We start from the raw sequence: 16,947 nt of genomic DNA on the forward strand, positions 1-16,947 counted from the left end.
CGTATGAAAGTATGTTTGACTTCGCATAGGAATGGGGGAATCAATATGGATGGAAACAAATCATCCAATACAAAGTTACAAACCTACCCATGCAAACTTTAGATGGGGTTGGTCAACTCGTGAATCGTGATAGATGAACAGCAGCTACCGAGCAACTTCAGAACGACTCCCCAGAGGTGCCAACTTTAAGGCCAAAGTATCTTATTGTCAAAAAGGAAATACCAAACTATCTTTGGCAGAAAAGAGGACACATTGATATAATTGTTGTGACACATACACGTTACAAATTAGAAGAAGTTTTACGTCCAGATTTAAACAATCCTTGTCGACTTTAAATTCTCATCTAGATTATAAGATGCCTTCAAGAAAATGATTCCTGTGGTGTCTAATTTGATCCTCTTCAATGCTCGTAGGTAGGACAACTCATATGGACTGGACTCTCTGAAAAAAGAGACGCATGAACTTAAGGGTTAGGCCTAATTTAAGATTGATATTTTTGGATGACATAAATGACATGGGATTCTGGCCTTTATGGCCAACATTACAGATCTAATTTGTGATATAATTAGTCTGATGACAACCAATTTGTGAGGACAAACGCCTGTTGATATATGATGTTGAAAAGTGGGACCCAAATATGCACCCGTTGATTAAAATAAGAAAGGGAAAGTATCATTTCTAGGCCTTCTTTCTATTCTTCCATGCTTTAATCATTGCATGGGACACCCCACCCTCTTATGGTTTCATTGTTTTGGTCATGGAATAGGTGCCGCCAAAACGTACCATAAAAACAAGGTGCCCTGCAGGCAAACGGCAAAAATAAAGCCAAACGTTCAAATAACCGGGTCAGATCCTTTTTAGCACATCTACTAAGGACGCGTTCCATCCGCAGAAAATTTGTTTTCTCATTAATTTTTTTAAAATAAGATATTTAAAAAAAAATGATGTTTGTTTAATTTTTGCATGTTTGACTGATAAAAAAAAATGACACATTCAGAGTGGCATCTACTTTTTCTTAAAAAAATTGTATAAATTATTTATTATATTCTTAAAAAAATTATTAATAAATTTTGATGAGTCAAGAATACTTTTTAAAAAAGAAATTAATTTTCAACTAGTAGAAAAGTAATTTTTCTATTTCTTTCATATTTTTTTAATAAATTATGAGAATATTACTGTTATGAAAATACTATTTTTTATTTTAAACAAAATTCTAACCAAATAAAAATTATTTTTTTATTTCTTTGTTGACTTTTTTTTTTTCGAAACCAGTACTAAATGTTTTTAAGTGCTGCCGTTGGAAGACAGCCTAAAACAGGGAAACTTTTAAAGTTGGCCGGTGGAAATTTACGCTTCCCCTTTCCTTTCACGGAGAGGAAAGTTTCCAAAGCACATGAGCTGATATTAATCATAGAGGTTGGTACGGGTGATGAGGTAGAAACCTCCTATTTTTCTGACACGCTACTTGACATGAGAGAGCCAAGACTACCATAAACTGGACTCCCGCATAGAGTAAAGATTCTTCCCAATAAGATGACCATAGCTATTGTCATGCAAGCAAATAACGACAAACCCAAAAATAAAGATATCTTCAATGAGGCTAGGGATGGAAATAGGATTTTTTTTTTTTTAAAAAAAAGATAGAATCGGGTTAAATGGGTTAAAACAGGTTCAAAATATGTTAGGTGGGACTTAAATAGGTTGAATACGTTGGATTAAATAGGTTTAAAGGAGTTAAGTAGGTTTTAAAAAAAGGTAAAGTGGGTCTTAAATAAGTTAGCTTATATTGGCTTAAAATAGGTTAAAAATATGAGAGATTCAAACCTTAATCAGTTTAATAAATAGGTCCAGGCGGGACAACTGATTTATGACTTAGGCTATTTACGCCAAATCTTAACCTGTTTAAAATAAGTCAGCTGCAAATTGGATCATAACTTACCATCCCTACCTGAGGCATAAGATCCTCCATCATTTAAATGGATTTCTGCTAGTTCACTCAGCTTTGGAGATGGCCCTCCTGTCGATCTGATCCGCGACTCTCTTTTAGGGTTTTCATATGGATGGGCTAAAGTGGGCCAAGATTTGTATATATGGCTTTTTCTACCTGTCTTGCTGATGTTTCATTCGTTCCAAAAAGAGGACACGATGCCACATGGAGTGCTTGCTCCCACGGAAATATCAATGACACTGGAAGATTGAAAGAAAAGAAATCCCGTGAGGAGGTTCACAAATTCTAGCCAATACGTAAGCATTATAATTAATTCAACGGCACTCTCGAGCATGGTTGCTATATTTGATGGCATTGTGCCAGAATGGCTTCATCCTGGCGACGATCCCATGGTTGACAGTTTAGTCATTGTCTTGTTTTTTTTATGTTCCACATGCCAAAGCGATCAAGTTGGCTGGGGCACTGTTTCTTTTTTTTTTTTTTAATAAAATAGATGGGTCGTACATGCCTAGCCTAGTATGAATACATTTAATAAAATTAGAAAATAAAATATCGCTTAACGCGGTGGGAAAAGCTGAAGAGTTGGTTCAAAGCAGTCCTCTAGAGTGCTCTACCACGACGGAGGCAACCCAATCCTTCCACACACTCCTTCATATATCAAATACGAGTGGATAAGCAGCATCGAATATTGTTTGGCTCTGAATTCAGTCGATTACTGTTTTTGAGTCTCCCTTGATAATCATATAACCAATTCTCAAAACTTGCCTCACGTAGATAATTCCTACCTAGGCTATCTTCAGCTCTGAGATATCGAAGTCTAGGCTTCCACTATGGTTTCAAAGTCTAAGCTTCCACAACGATCAATCTGGAGCACTAAATATCGGCCTGATGCAGGACTTAACCCAACCTTTCAAGCCCGTGAGTCATTTCGGGTTGATCATCCAAGCTCGAGTAAAGCCGATTAGTATATGGTATGATAGATGAACCAGCTTTATAATATGAAGGTATAGCAGGTAGTGTTGTTTGTTCCAACTTCAAGTCCCTCAATGAAATTTTCAGACCAATCTCAGCATTTGAACCGTATGCCTGCAGGAGTGATGTGTTAATCAACAATGCAAACAGTTGCTATAAATCCCTGACGACAGGGTCCATTTGTGTCATCATACTTAAAATATTGGTGTCCAAGAATCGCCAAATGCATCTCCATCCATCCATCCATCCATCCATCCATAAATCATAAATCCGTGGTCTCACCGATACACTACTTTTCCCAGCCTTTGACCTCGACACCGCATACAAAAATGAAATGTCCGCACAGAAACTTCCAAGCGAGACTTTGTCCACCCCTCCATACGGACATGCCCTCATCAACAGATCCCCTCTCCATACCCGCCTCACCCTTCGATCACCGTTAACAATTAATCCCACGGACTGGATCATCCACTGATCTCTCTCTTCCTTCGACCCGTCCAATCTCAGCTCCCATAAAAGGTACTATACGAATGTACAATGTACCGTTAGATCATCTATGGACGTAATCCAAGAAAGCTCGACCTCTATTTTGGTTCTCCCGCATAAAAAGTAACGTATCCAATTATTGTGAAACAGGGGATACGACCCAATCCCTTCGTTTGTTTCTAACGTTAATCCACCCCACCAACCAGACACGACGGTTCGCTAATTTGGGCCGTTCGACGGATAGCTTTTACTTAAAAGCTTCCGGAGGGATAACGTAAGCCTTTTCCTTTTACCTTCGTCTCTCTCTTAAAGCTCGAACTTACCGTTTTTGACCGTCCGGCAAAACCCTTGACTTGGGGAAGGAGAAGAAGAGGGAAAAATATTGTATAATTATATTTTAATATTTTCTATTTCGTTATTAATCTTTTCTTCTCTTAACTTAATCCTCTTTTCTCTTCTTATCTTCAATTTTATTTTCGTTTTTTTTTCGTGCCTTTTCTTTAACTCTAATCCAGCAGGGGAGGTGAAACCGTGAAAGATAAAAAAAAGGCAACAAGAAGGCGAGGAAAAGAACAGAAAACAAAGCGCGAGAGAGACGTAAACGGCGAGTCATCATTTCATTATCTGATCACAAGCGATTCCTCTCCCCCCTTCCCCCCTCTCCCTCTTCTCTTCTCGAATAAAACAAATCTCGCTTTTCCCCCATTCCGCCTGTTTTCCGACGAACGGAGGCGCAAGAATTGGTCTTTGTTCTCCCTTTCTTTGGGTTTTCGATCGAATTTGTTGGGCACCATCCCGAAGCTTCGAATTTTACATGTTGGATTCTTTTCTGGGGTCGGAATCCGTTTTGGATTGAAAGGTTTTAATTTGGTTTTGATCCGGCGTGGTTTCTGGGGTTTTGGGAAGAGATTTCGAGGGCCGGGTTTGCGATGGAGAAGTTGGTCGCCTAGAGGAAGGATTCGGGCTGTTTTTGTTTGTTAAAGTCGAAAGAAACAGCCTGGGGTTATGATCGGAGGCCACCGGATTGGAGAAGCTAGGGTTCTTTGTCTAGTTCTTGGGTTCTTTCTCTCGGCTTTTTGGAGGGGTTCGGGGGTGGGGGATGAGGAACGATGTGCAGAGGCCTCAGGGAGGTGCCGTGCCGAGGAACGGGCGGGGCAACAACGGCTTCTTCTCGCTCCGCTCCTTGTCGAACTATATCAGGATCGTGTCCTCGGGCGCCTCGACGGTTGCATCCACCGTCCGATCGGCGGGCGCGTCCGTTGCGTCCTCGATTGCGGACCGCGATGGTGATGCAGGACGTGATCAGGTGCTCGACGCGGTCCCTTCTCCTCTTTAAAGAATTTGATCTTTTCCCTCTTTGACGGACACTGCTGAAATTTAACTGAAATTTAAAGTTACCCCTTTTCTCTACCTGTAACTGTATTTCTTAATTTCTTATTGAATGAATGCCTAGAAAAGAGTCAGCTTAGTGATTATTGAAGTAGAAATTATTACTGGAATGATTACGTATGCCTTTTTAATGGGCTCAGTTGTTCTAATACGAGGAATTGATAACTGACTGCATGAGCCAGGTGTTTATTTTATAGAAGCTGGATTAAATTCTGTTGCTTGGATAAATATCTACATTTTTTTCTTGGAAAATTATAAACTTTTGGCAAGACATTGTATCTTCTGAGAGTTTTGTGGATGTCACAGGTGCTTTCTCGTGTCTATTTCGCAACTTCAAATTTAGAATTTTTTCTGATGTCCTTGTTTTACATGGTTATGTCGATGCTTGTCGTCGCATCTAGTTGTCATGATATGGGATTTTTGTACAGATAGTTGATTTCTTGCTATTACGGAAGCACATGCAGCAACAAGGCTTCTTTATGACAATTTCTCAAAGAACACATACAATGCAGTGGATAAGCAATTTAACCTTTTCAGGATCATGAGCTGCAAAAAATTAAATAATCGATGAAGTTTATTTATTTATTTATTTGCTAGAATATTCTTTCAGCTTTTGAAAATACCATTTTGTGATGATTTTCTTTTCTTTTTGATGTGATAACATATCTTATTTCTTCATACTTGTTTAGCTTTCTAGTTCAGGTTTAGCAAACCATTAGAAGCATTTTCTTGTATTTTCTTCAATGTATATCTTGAACCAACCCCTTATATTTGAGAGGTACAAAACTAGTTCATACATATCTTCATTCACAATTTTTTGACATTGGTGAAAAGGTGCACTGGGCTGGATTCGACAACTTAGAATTTGAGGGTGATGTTCAGCGGCAGGTTCTGTTGCTGGCTTATAAGTCTGGTTTTGAGGTTTGGGATGTTGAGCAGGCAGATGACGTAAGACAGCTAGTATCCAGACATGATGGTCCTGTTTCGTTTCTGCAAATGCTAAAAAAGTCAATTTCAACAAAGGGGTCTGAAGATAAATTTGTAGATGTGCGTCCATTGCTGGTTCTTGCTGGAGATGGATCATTTTCTGGAAGCGGAAATAATCCTGATGGGTTTAGCTCCTCTTTGAATGGAAGTCCTGGTGGTTGCCAGGTGCTGGGAAATGAGTACCCGTTACCAACATTTGTCCACTTTTATTCACTAAGGACACATGATTATGTGCATGTCTTGAAGTTTAGGACAGCTGTTTACTCAGTAAGGTGCAGTCCTCGAGTTGTGGCTGTTTTGCAAGCCTCCCAGGTATGCATTGCACTTTACACGAACTTCCTTTTTTTCACATAGTTACATATGCAAAAATTGTATTAAGAAAGGAAAATGTGTTACAGATACATTGTTTTGATGCTGCAACCCTGGAGAGAGAATATACAATTCTTACTTATCCTATAGTTTCCGGGATTCCTGGATCTGGAGGCACAGGCCATGGACCACTTGCTGTGGGTTCTAGGTGGCTGGCCTATAGTGGAAGTCCGGTTGCAATTTCAAATGCTGGCCGTGTCAGTCCGCAACATCTGAGTCCTAGTACAGGTATGTCAACATCTCCTTCAAATGGGAGTCTGGTGGCACACTATGCGAAAGAATCAAGTAAGCAACTTGCTGCTAGCATAGTGACACTTGGAGATATGGGATATAAGAAGCTATCCAAGTATTGCTCAGAACTTCTGCCTGATAGCAATGGGTCTATTAGACATGGGAGCTCAAGCCTAGAAATTAATGGGACCATTAACGGGCATTTGCCGGACATAAAAAATGCTGGAATGGTATGCAATTCTCTTCCGAAGTTTCTGAAACTTGATACCTGAGATTCTTTTCTATTCTTGCTTCCCCCTAGCTCAGTAATGGAATTAAAAATCAACTATGTTGCACTTGCTATATTCTTTATGTCCTTGAACGGAAGATTTCCTATCTAACATGTATGATTATGGATTCTTTTCTGATAACTTAAGAAAAACATGTGTCATGTCTTTTTATATGGTCACTGTTCTGAATTTTTATGGTTGGATTTCCTTAACCTCTGCAGGTCATTGTTAGAGATATAGTTTCTAAGTCAGTTGTGGTTCAGTTTAGAGCACATGGAAGTCCTATTTCTGCACTATGCTTTGATCCTAGTGGGACATTATTAGTGACAGCTTCTATTCATGGTCACAACATTAATGTTTTCCGCATAATGCCTTTTCTACATGGAAGTTCATCAGGATCTGATGCAAATGGGACATATATTCATCTTTACAGGTTGCAACGTGGCATCACAAATGCGGTAGATAATGCATACAATTTGTTTGGCATTTTCCTTGAAAATTGAAATACACCTGCTGACTTCTAATTGGAAATTTTTGTTGTATACATCAGGTTATACAAGATATTAGTTTTAGTGATGACAGCCAATGGATAATGATCAGTTCCTCAAGAGGAACTAGTCATTTATTTGCATTATCTCCTTTTGAAGGGATTGGAAACCTTCAGTCCAGTGAGAGCAATTTGGCAAGCATCAGTTGTGGAACTGATTTAACAACTAAGGCATCAGTTCGTTGGCATCATGGATCATCTTTAATAAAGCTTAATCAGCAGTGTATTTTTCCATCTGGTCCTCCAGTCACGTTATCAGTTGTAAGCAGAATAAGAAATGGGAGTAATGGATGGAAAGGTGCTGTCACTGGTGCTGCTGCAGCTGCCACAGGCAGGATCAGTCCCCTTTCTGGGCCTATTGCTTCAGTTTTTCATAATTGCAAGGGTTCCGGTCTTTATTCCGATAACACCTCATCAAGGACAAAATATTACTTGCTTGTTTTCTCACCTTCTGGCTCTATTGTACAGTATGTGCTGCGCCACTCCAATGGAGAGGATTCTGGCATTGATCTATCAGGGTTAAGCACTGTTTCTCATGAATCATCACCAGCAACTGATGCAAGGTTAGTTGTTGAGGCACTTCAGAAATGGGATGTTTGTCACAAGCAAAACAGAAGAGATCGCGGTGACAATGTTGATATATATGGCGATCATGGAAATGGAGAAAACACTAAACTTTTCCAGAAAGGGACAAAGAAAGGAACTAGTATCTATCCTGATGGTGCTACAGACATGAAAGTAAAACTCATTGCAGAAGAAAATCATCACTTGTATATATCTGAGGTTGAGTTGCAGATGCATGCAGAACGTGTTCCATTATGGGCGAAGTCTGAGGTACTTGCGCATATTGTTTATTGTAACATGCTTTGTTCTTTTGTTGGATTTTGATCTTTATATAAGTATCTATGTTTCGATTGTTTCATTAATTCAATTTACTTTCCAGATATGCTTTCAAGTGATGATGGATGAAAATATAAAAGCAGATGATAGTTATACATCATCTGGGGAAATTGAGATAGAGAGGATCCCAACACGCACAATCGAAGCTAGGTCAAAAGATCTTATACCAGTTTTTGACTATATCCGTACACCCAGATTCCAGCAATCAAGGTGCATTATGACCCCATATATGTACCTGTCATGAATTGCATTTGTTGCTCTATTATATTTATCTGTATTGCCATCCTATATAGGTTTATTTTTTAATTATGATTTTTTGCACCATAGGTTTGGATGAAATTGTATGTTTCGAAGACCCTTATTTGAATATAAGTATTGAGAAATGTTTATAACACATTCTATTTTGGAGACTGGTCTTGGATGCATCTCAACTGCATAGTAGGATCTATATAACCAATTGCAAAAACCAATTTTATGATATGTTTATTTCCTTTGTAATTTATACTTGATGAATTCTTGTGTCCTTTGAACCTATAAGTTGCTACGTTTTTCTAATGGAGGAAATTGGTATGTTTGTCTAGTGGATGAGACTGTTGAAGAGAGGAGTTTGTGATGATACCAGAAAATCTGTTGGCACATTGGAAACCTGCGTTAGATTGTGGTTTAAGCTTCCACAGTTAAGAAGCAATTCTCCAAAGTCTGCTGAGACTTGGGAGGAATTTAGAGGAAAATTCATGGTTTAACACAAGCTAGTGCATTATCTGCGAGCCATGAAATGTAAATGAAAAAGCCAAGTTTTACGCATAATGCTGACATTAGTGCCTCACAACACTTTCTTTCTCTTAATAAAGGGAGTAATTTGGCTTATGATAGTTTTCAAATAGATTCATAAGACCATGTGCTTGATTGCATACTAACTTGACAAATTAGGAAAAGGTCGAACTAACTCTTCTCTATGTGGAGTTATCCTCCTCCTTATGAGTCCTGACTTGTTTACAGTTAACTTGAGGAGAACATATTAGTTAAGATGCAATCATGCAATAAACAGGTAGCAGTATCCAGATATATTATATTACAATTGGTTATAGAACTCGTGTTTATGCATGTAAGTGCTTATATGCATGTATTGTTTTTAATTGTCGCACAAATACCTCATTTTGACTGTTCTTTAATTTTCTTCTCTAGTTCCCATGGTGTTTGACTGGAGCTTTTTTTCCCTTCTATTAACTAGGCAGTTAGTCAACACTTATAATTCCAAGGTCAAATATATATCGGACTGCTTCTGTCAATGGAGATTGAAGCCTAAGGAATATCATGATTTTCATTTGCTTTCATTGTAAAAATACAATTTTTTTTTGAAATTTTCTTGTTATTATGTTTAGGCAAGTTAATATAGTGCCATCACCATTTCGTTGTTTTCCTTAAATATAATTTAAATTTTAGGGATTTGAGGATTGTTTGCACAACTCTCAAGTCACTTGACCGTTGATTATATGGTTTTCATCCCTCATATTCTCAAGATGTTGAACTGTGGAATATGCGGCTTGCATCCATTGTTTTTTCATGTTTTTGTTTGCTCCTTATTGTTCTGTAGCTGGTCTTGTTTTGTGAAGTTAATGCTCGGTATGTATTGGCCATCAAAGAAGGAAAATAACATGATGAAGATACAAAGGATGCTTGTAGAGTGGTTAAAAATTGAAAGCAGTGGTTATTGCTGCTTAAGTATTCTCTGGGCGGTCATGCCTGAGAGTAACTTGGATGAAGCCTTTTTTTTTTTCCTTCTAATTTGCAGTTTTGGACTTTACCTGTAGATGAAAGTGGACCAAAGGCTTCCCAGTCCATTTCAAATGACAGGTTTTACTTTGCTATCACTTTCTGCTATATGTGGCAAATCATTGGGTCGTCTCCAGTAACAATGTGATTATAGAAACTATGTAATGTTGAGAGCTGTAGATTATGATTTCTGGGGTGGTGTGATGGGTTTTTTGGATGGAGATGATTAAGGTTTGCAACCACTTGGACATTGAGGAAGTGGAAGTATAATTTCTGTTTTGCTTCTTGAAGGAGGAAATATCCCCACACGTTATCTGGAGTAAATGAACCCAAAGGCCCAACTTCATTTGATTCCATGTGTTCCAGTTTTACTGGTAGCTAGCTTCTTCAGGGATCTTGGAGCTACTAACATCAATAGGGTGGGGAGAGATGATGTTGGATAACATTATGGACATGTTCTTACTCAGGTTTAGTAAGCATGCCTTTAGATGGTTCTCCCTTTATTTGCTGAAATAGAGATGCTAAATGGTGCTAGCATTCAAGGTTTTAAATCCTGCAAGACAGAGGTATCCGGAATAGGCCATATTGTCCTGTCCTGTTCGAGCGGCTATTTTGATTGAGCATCCTGGCAAGTACCCTCGGTCTCTCTCCCTCCCCTTTCTTTTCTTTATTTTTTTGTTGTTTTTATCTTCTTTCGTTCCTTTATTCCTTCTTTTCTTTATTTCTTTTTTTTTTCTTCTTTTTCTTCTTCTTTCTTTCCCTTCTTACTTCTTTCTTTCCTTTCTTTTTTCTCCCTCCCATTCTTTTTTTTCTTGTCCCCTTCATTCCTTCCTTTTTCTTCTTTTTTCTTTCCTTTTTTCTTATTTCTTTCCTTTCTTTTTTTTCTTTTCATCTTCTTTCCCTCCTTTTTTTGGTTTCCTTTTTCTTTTTCTTTCCCTACATGGATGGGTTTCGGAGTCCTACCCTCTTAGTCCTCCGGTCTCTTAGGAACAGGTCAAGATGGCGGGGACACCCCCATTCTGCAAGGACTTAAAACAAGATCCTCTGAATCGGTACCGAGATCCGTACCGGTCGACGCCCAGTACATTTCAATACTTTACCAAACCGATATGGGTAGGGCATGCCGGTTTTCACGGATCGGCATGCCCAATTTTTTTTGGAGTTTTTTTTTAAAAAAATTGATAGTCACTCTTTTTGAACTTTTTCAATAAATTTAAGTCTATTTTAATTTTTTTTTTGATTTTTTGATGTTTCTATGATTCTGATTTAACCTAGATGATGCATCTTATTGCTTTAAAATAATATAAATCATAAAATGAACAACATAAAATATTCTCAAATCAAGTCGTAACGTGAAAATTAAAAAATAAGATAATCAATTACATACATTTAAAGTTCAACTTACATATCGATATTTAAAATCGGATCGAGTGGCGATGCCTCTCGTAGATATCCAGATCATCAGTATAGTCAGAAGGTACATCAGCCCGCTTCTCTAACCGTGCAGTGTTGTAGTTTTGTACATTCATCCTATAAGGAACACACGTCGGGTTATAAGCACTCTCGGATCTCTCGTTAAAGCTTTAGCTCTGAGAGGAGTCAGTTGGCTGATAATATGGCTGTGGAGGAGCCCATCCGAATATGCTGACAGCAAAATCCGACCCGTAAGATGCTCTAAGCTGCGTAGGATGGTAGCTACCGAAAGATGCCTATATTCTTATTTGTATGGGTCATAGGCTGCTTGTGGCTACAGGTAATAGGATATAGTATATGACTCAGAATTTGATACGTCTATGGATCCTACTTCACATGCTAGATCATTTGTAGCTGCATCGTATTTTTTCGAATGACCTCAAGGAGCCCATCTCCTATATGCAATCGTATCCTCGCGGGCTCTAACAGATCGTGCACCGTGGTCCATATCCTATGTAGCATGCATAAACTGGTGCTCACCGGTGAATCAAAGACCATCCTGTGGCTGTCTCATAAACAGTGGTTTCATGTCCTCCACTCTCTTCTTGGTCGGCAGATTCATGACCGCCAGAACTATCATCGCTGCTGCTTCTGATTTCTGAATCTGAGTATACGGACTCTTTCTCAACTCTCTCTATTGGGACTGCAAGTGTCTTTTATTTTTTTTGGGTTTGCCGGGCAACTACCTTCTTATCTTTCGTGCCCCTCTCTGTCTGGCTATGCTGGAAGGATGCATGTCACCCTCCTAACCGAGTCGATCAGATAGCGTAGTGACCTCGTCCAAGCATCTCTCGATTATATTTCTGAGATGTCTCGAACAAGGGGTCATGTGGTGACTGGCTCTCTGTAGCTGTGGCTGATCAGCTGGAAGAATGCATGGAATATTGCGCTCAGTCCATTGCTCTGCATCGACGCTAGCTTCACTGGCTACGAAACTGGCTGGTCGTGGAGGCGATGCTCGCTCATCAAGCTTCGGATCCTGCTGCTGGCCCACAAGCCATTCGATCATAGGATCATCCTCATCATCAACGAAAGCACTATGGATTGGATCTATATGCTTGAGCTCTACTTTTTATAGTGCCAGAATGTTTGGAACCGGGTTGACTCGGCTCGGAACTGGCCGGTTCTATATGAGTTTCGGCCGGTATGGGGCTGGAACCGAATGTAATAGGTGAACCGATCCGGTTTCGCATCGGGTTGGTTTGGCACTGCCCGATCCGGACGGTTCGGCCCGGTTCGACAGTCCTTGACTTAAAACCTTGCCAACATCTTCTCTCTCTCCCTCCCTCCATCCCCTGTAATACTTTCCAGTATGAGGTGGACTGACTTGTCATAGTAAATGGCTAATTTGTTTCTAATTTTTGTTCTATTGTGCAAATTGCCCTTGCACTTCTTATGTTTCATGTATTACGTTTAATGTATTAACTAATACTTTAACCATATGGAAAGACATTTTAAGAGCCCCAGCCGTAGTTTCTGAATGCACTTTTATAGATGTTGTTCCACCCTGGATGGCAATATCTCAAATCTCTTTCTCATGATGTATTGTCTAACATAAATGGTTCTCTTTTATCCTTCATGGAGTTAACGGGAATGAATACTAAATCATCTTTTTATGGCATTTGGTGTGACTGTTAGGTTGCAACTTTGAAGTTAATATTTTCAGTTATGAGGCTCTCATTGACTTGCTAGTTCTGCTAAATGTTCACTTTTCTCTTCCGATTTGTGCATCTATTATAATGTGGATTTCCTTTTTGCTGCTGGTTGGAAAATTTGCTTTCCATTATAAGTGTTGTCTTGTTATTTGTTTCATTTTTCCAGGTAATCCTTGATGTTTTCATCTTGAAACCCTTACTCTTTTTTGCTTGTATATTTTTAGCTACGAACTTCTATTCTGCTTCTCAAGAATTTTATCCCTTGTCTTTGATTTACGGCGAATGTTTTTGAAATGAACAGAAATGACCTGCTGGTGCGTCAAAAATCTGGACTGTCAGAAGGAAGGCTCTCATGCAGAAGCAGCTGTAGTTCGCTAGACTGCATGTCTGAAAATGCTGCAGTGGCTGAGCTTCCCAATGGCATTGATGAGAATGGTTGGAATAGATCCCCAGCAGAACCTAATGAGGGCTTTGTAAATAACCATATGGATAGCCCAGTCATGAAAAGTCATCTCGAGTTTGTAAATGACAGTGAGGGCCTGAAGATGGAGGCCCAGCTCGAGTCTGTAAATAACAAAGATAACTTGAAGACAGAGACCCACTTCAGTGATTATGATAATGACATTGTCTAAGGTAAACATTTTGACTTTGTCTTAGCATTTTCTGATTTGAAGTCATTTAAATTGCCTGCGGTAGCTTGCTTCAACTAAACATTGGAAGCGAAGAGCATGCAGTTCCCATTTGATGTTCAAATTGATGTCAACTCAACGGATTTTAAAGATGTTTTTTTGTCTTTGTACTCTCTCCACTCTATATTTGTATATGTATATCGTAGATATATGTATATATGCATATAGACCATTAAGTCAAAAGCTTCATGGGCTATATTAAACTTACATGTGATGTGACAGCTATCATTCTTGTTCCAGACTTAAGATTAGCTGCTGTTCTAATGAATTCTTAGCTGGTATTTCATTGCAAAGTCCTGCCTAACTAGTGCAGCGTTGGTTCCCTTGTGCAGGGGTAGGTGAGATCATTGCTGTAGCATTGCTAATATAGCCTTCACTTTGCGCTTTTATTTTACCTCATTGAGTTGTTCTAGTAACGGCCCACACATACTTTATACCCTTAATGTTGTCGAGGAGATACCAAGAGCACTCATCATGAACAGTCACTCTCTTGTTATTTAGTGTTTTTTGGCCAAACCATCATGTCCTCTTTCTTTTATTCATACATACGTACGTATGCACATACGTATGTAAGTACGAACATGCATACATTCATACATGCATACATACGAACATGCATGTGCATGCATATATATGTATGTATGTGTGTGTGTGTGTGTGTAATCAAGATGAGTACTATTGATTTTATATATGTATACAAAAGTTCTCGTACCATTTGGTAATTTGTACGCCTTCCGACATCAAAGGAGTCCTTATGCCTGAACTTTTGTTGATCTGCCAAACTTCTCTGAGTTATCTTAATTACTGCAATCGCATTGCTCGTTTCTTCTGTGTTTCGGAGTTCATACATTATTTGGTTGTACCAGGCACCTTGATTTTGGGTTTCTCTTGGGTGGTATTGCTTTAAAAGGTAATTTTGTGACTTTTAAAATAAAGAAGCACCTTTTAAAAATCAAGCATTTGATAACATTACCTACATAATGATTCGACAAGAAGAAAAGGCCAGAAAAATTGCTTTTAGGCTAGAAACCCTAGCTTCTAACTTCTCCTTCTCAAAGGAGAAGCAACACCAAACACACCCTTATATTCTTTTTGTTGGTCCTTTTCGCTTTAGTATCTGTGCTCCATGCTTTTAGTATTTAAACCACATTCTTAACTTCTTTTTGAACATTGATGGTTTGCTACAATGGTGTAATCATTTTATTTCATCTTATCTATAATAAATGATGTGGTAACAGCTAGCTTTCCTTAAAATAATAGCTGGGTTATTGCCCTTAGCATCTGACTTGAGAGAGAATGATTTCATTTTCGTTGAACCAGAAAAGTATAAACTAAGCCAATATAAGCTTGCTTTCTGTTCCAAATGTTGAAACACGTTTAATAGTAATTAAATGATTCTCTCTGCACTCAAGAAACCTTATCAGTCCCCCCCCCCCCCCCCCTTCTCTTTCTTCCAGATATAGATGCCTATGTTCAAACTCTTTAACTTTATATCTGTTTCTGCAAGAGATTGCGCCTGTCAACTTTCTCTGGGTTGCACAATTAATATTCCTACTTCACATTGCCATCTTTATAATGATCTTTAATACAATTATACCAGCTCATGTGGATTATCAATGTGCACATTGCTGTCTTTATGATGATCTTTAATACAATTATACCAGCTCATGTGGATTATCAACGTGCATTTTGGTGATTGCATGATTCCTTTAAGGGAACATATGTTTGTCTCAAATTGTAGTGCCTTTCTGTATTGTAAATGTTCAAATTCAGATAGCATCTTAATTCTGTTTTGTGTTCAACAGGTCCCTGGTTTCAGAGGCTTATGGAATGCTTAGATCTTTCTCAGGTGTGTAGCAGCTATTCTTTTATTCTACCCCGGGATATTAACTTGTGTTTATATACATATATACCTGTGGCAATGTAAATCTAAGTGAGAGGGGTTCCTGTGAAGCGGAAGCATTTGATGTTGTCAAGTTGGAATTCCATTTCTCCCGCACATTTGTAAATAACAAAATTTCTTGATTGCATTTCCAATAAGCATCTGTAATGTGTACATAATGACAATGGATTGAACTATTGTTTAGTACCTATAAGAATATAGACTAATGCATGCCGTGTTCGAAGTGCCTTTTTCCAAGTTTTCTTGTCATCACTATGCAGTTTGTCCTTGATTTTTATCCAAGATCTTGGTCACGTTTATGTCATATTTATGACAATTTTATTGGGTACTTTGCAAATCACTATATTTTATTAATGATTGCAACAAGGTTTGTTTCTATTAAAAAGATTTCTTTGTTGCAGCACCGTCACATGTAACCAGTGACAAACAGACACTGATTTTATTATATTTTATTTTTCCTGAGATTAGGAAATAGTTGGCGCTTGAATTATAATTACTTGGGAGAAGACTAATGGAGTGAAATGATCACGATGGCAACCCTCAGATCGTAACACAGTTTAATTGAGAAATCGAAAGATTGCTTTATTGTGTTACAGCATAAGCCGTTAGAAAGGTTTGTGTATGACGGCATCAGCTTACCATTCAAGTCTGAACGATTTAGACCAGGCCTTCGACTAGCAAAACTGGCTCAAGCAACGGTTCCGAGGATTGGAACAGAATAGGAGGTGATTATCATGGTTAAAAATTGGAGAATAGCATGTCTGAGGTTCCAAGAGCACAGGTGAATTGGTGGTGGAATTATTTTTACCATCAAGGTGGGTGGTAGCTGAATTTGTGGGGAATGAATCCAGTTCCTTGTAAGGTGAATTTATCTTTTACGTCAGCAAGTTTGGTGTTGTTCTAGGAAAGTACTTTTGTAACTTCTAAAACCAAATGACAAGTATTTCTTTGAGAAGAAAAAGAGATCCGAAACAAAATGTTGATGACGAAAAATGCTGGATGCTGATGACGTTCCCTCGTCACTTGTGCCTAAATCTGTCTCCTTTATCTCATCCATGTTTCCGATTGTTAGAATCCATTGTTTGTTTGATTGATTGTGTTAAATTTAGTCGATCTTACTAAATTTTATCTTAATTGATTTAAGATTGATTGTGCCAAACTTAGTCGGCTTTGCCAAACTTCGTCAGCCTTCTAGTCTATATAAATTTTTCCGCGCCACTCAATTCTCCAGCAGATGATTTCCATGCATTACCGACCGTATTGCCTTTGTATGGTTGGCTCCGCGATACATTCAACCATATTGTTGATTTTTTTTGTAAATATTTGTTATCTCGAAAGAAGGCAAGAAGCTTATCA

General features: G+C 38.5%; 1 protein-coding gene across 1 annotated transcript; it reads left to right on the forward strand.

The window, feature by feature from the left end:
• The first annotated feature begins 3,740 nt into the window (after nucleotides 1-3,740).
• Nucleotides 3,741-15,828, forward strand: LOC103696161 (autophagy-related protein 18f-like). Its single transcript, XM_008777699.6, has 8 exons — nucleotides 3,741-4,712; nucleotides 5,630-6,094; nucleotides 6,181-6,612; nucleotides 6,873-7,109; nucleotides 7,202-8,032; nucleotides 8,142-8,308; nucleotides 13,301-13,632; nucleotides 15,494-15,828. Exons 1-7 carry the CDS (start codon nucleotides 4,506-4,508, stop codon nucleotides 13,629-13,631), a joined length of 2,670 nt encoding a protein of 889 aa, XP_008775921.2. The 5' UTR covers nucleotides 3,741-4,505; the 3' UTR covers nucleotide 13,632; nucleotides 15,494-15,828.
• Nucleotides 15,829-16,947: the final 1,119 nt, after the last annotated feature.

The sequence above is a fragment of the Phoenix dactylifera genome, chromosome 1 (assembly GCF_051530095.1).
Source record: "Phoenix dactylifera cultivar Ajwa chromosome 1, Ajwa_hap1_PhDact_Kaust_v1.1, whole genome shotgun sequence".
Taxonomy (NCBI): domain Eukaryota; kingdom Viridiplantae; phylum Streptophyta; class Magnoliopsida; order Arecales; family Arecaceae; genus Phoenix; species Phoenix dactylifera.

Bases quoted from the DNA above. Each gene is read 5' to 3' on its own strand.
- LOC103696161 (XM_008777699.6), top strand. From the start codon at position 4,506: ATGAGGAACGATGTGCAGAGGCCTCAGGGAGGTGCCGTGCCGAGGAAC. The intron at 6,095-6,180 runs GTATGCATTGCA...AATGTGTTACAG, and splicing joins CTGTTTTGCAAGCCTCCCAG to ATACATTGTTTTGATGCTGC. The intron at 8,033-8,141 runs GTACTTGCGCAT...TTTACTTTCCAG, and splicing joins CATTATGGGCGAAGTCTGAG to ATATGCTTTCAAGTGATGAT.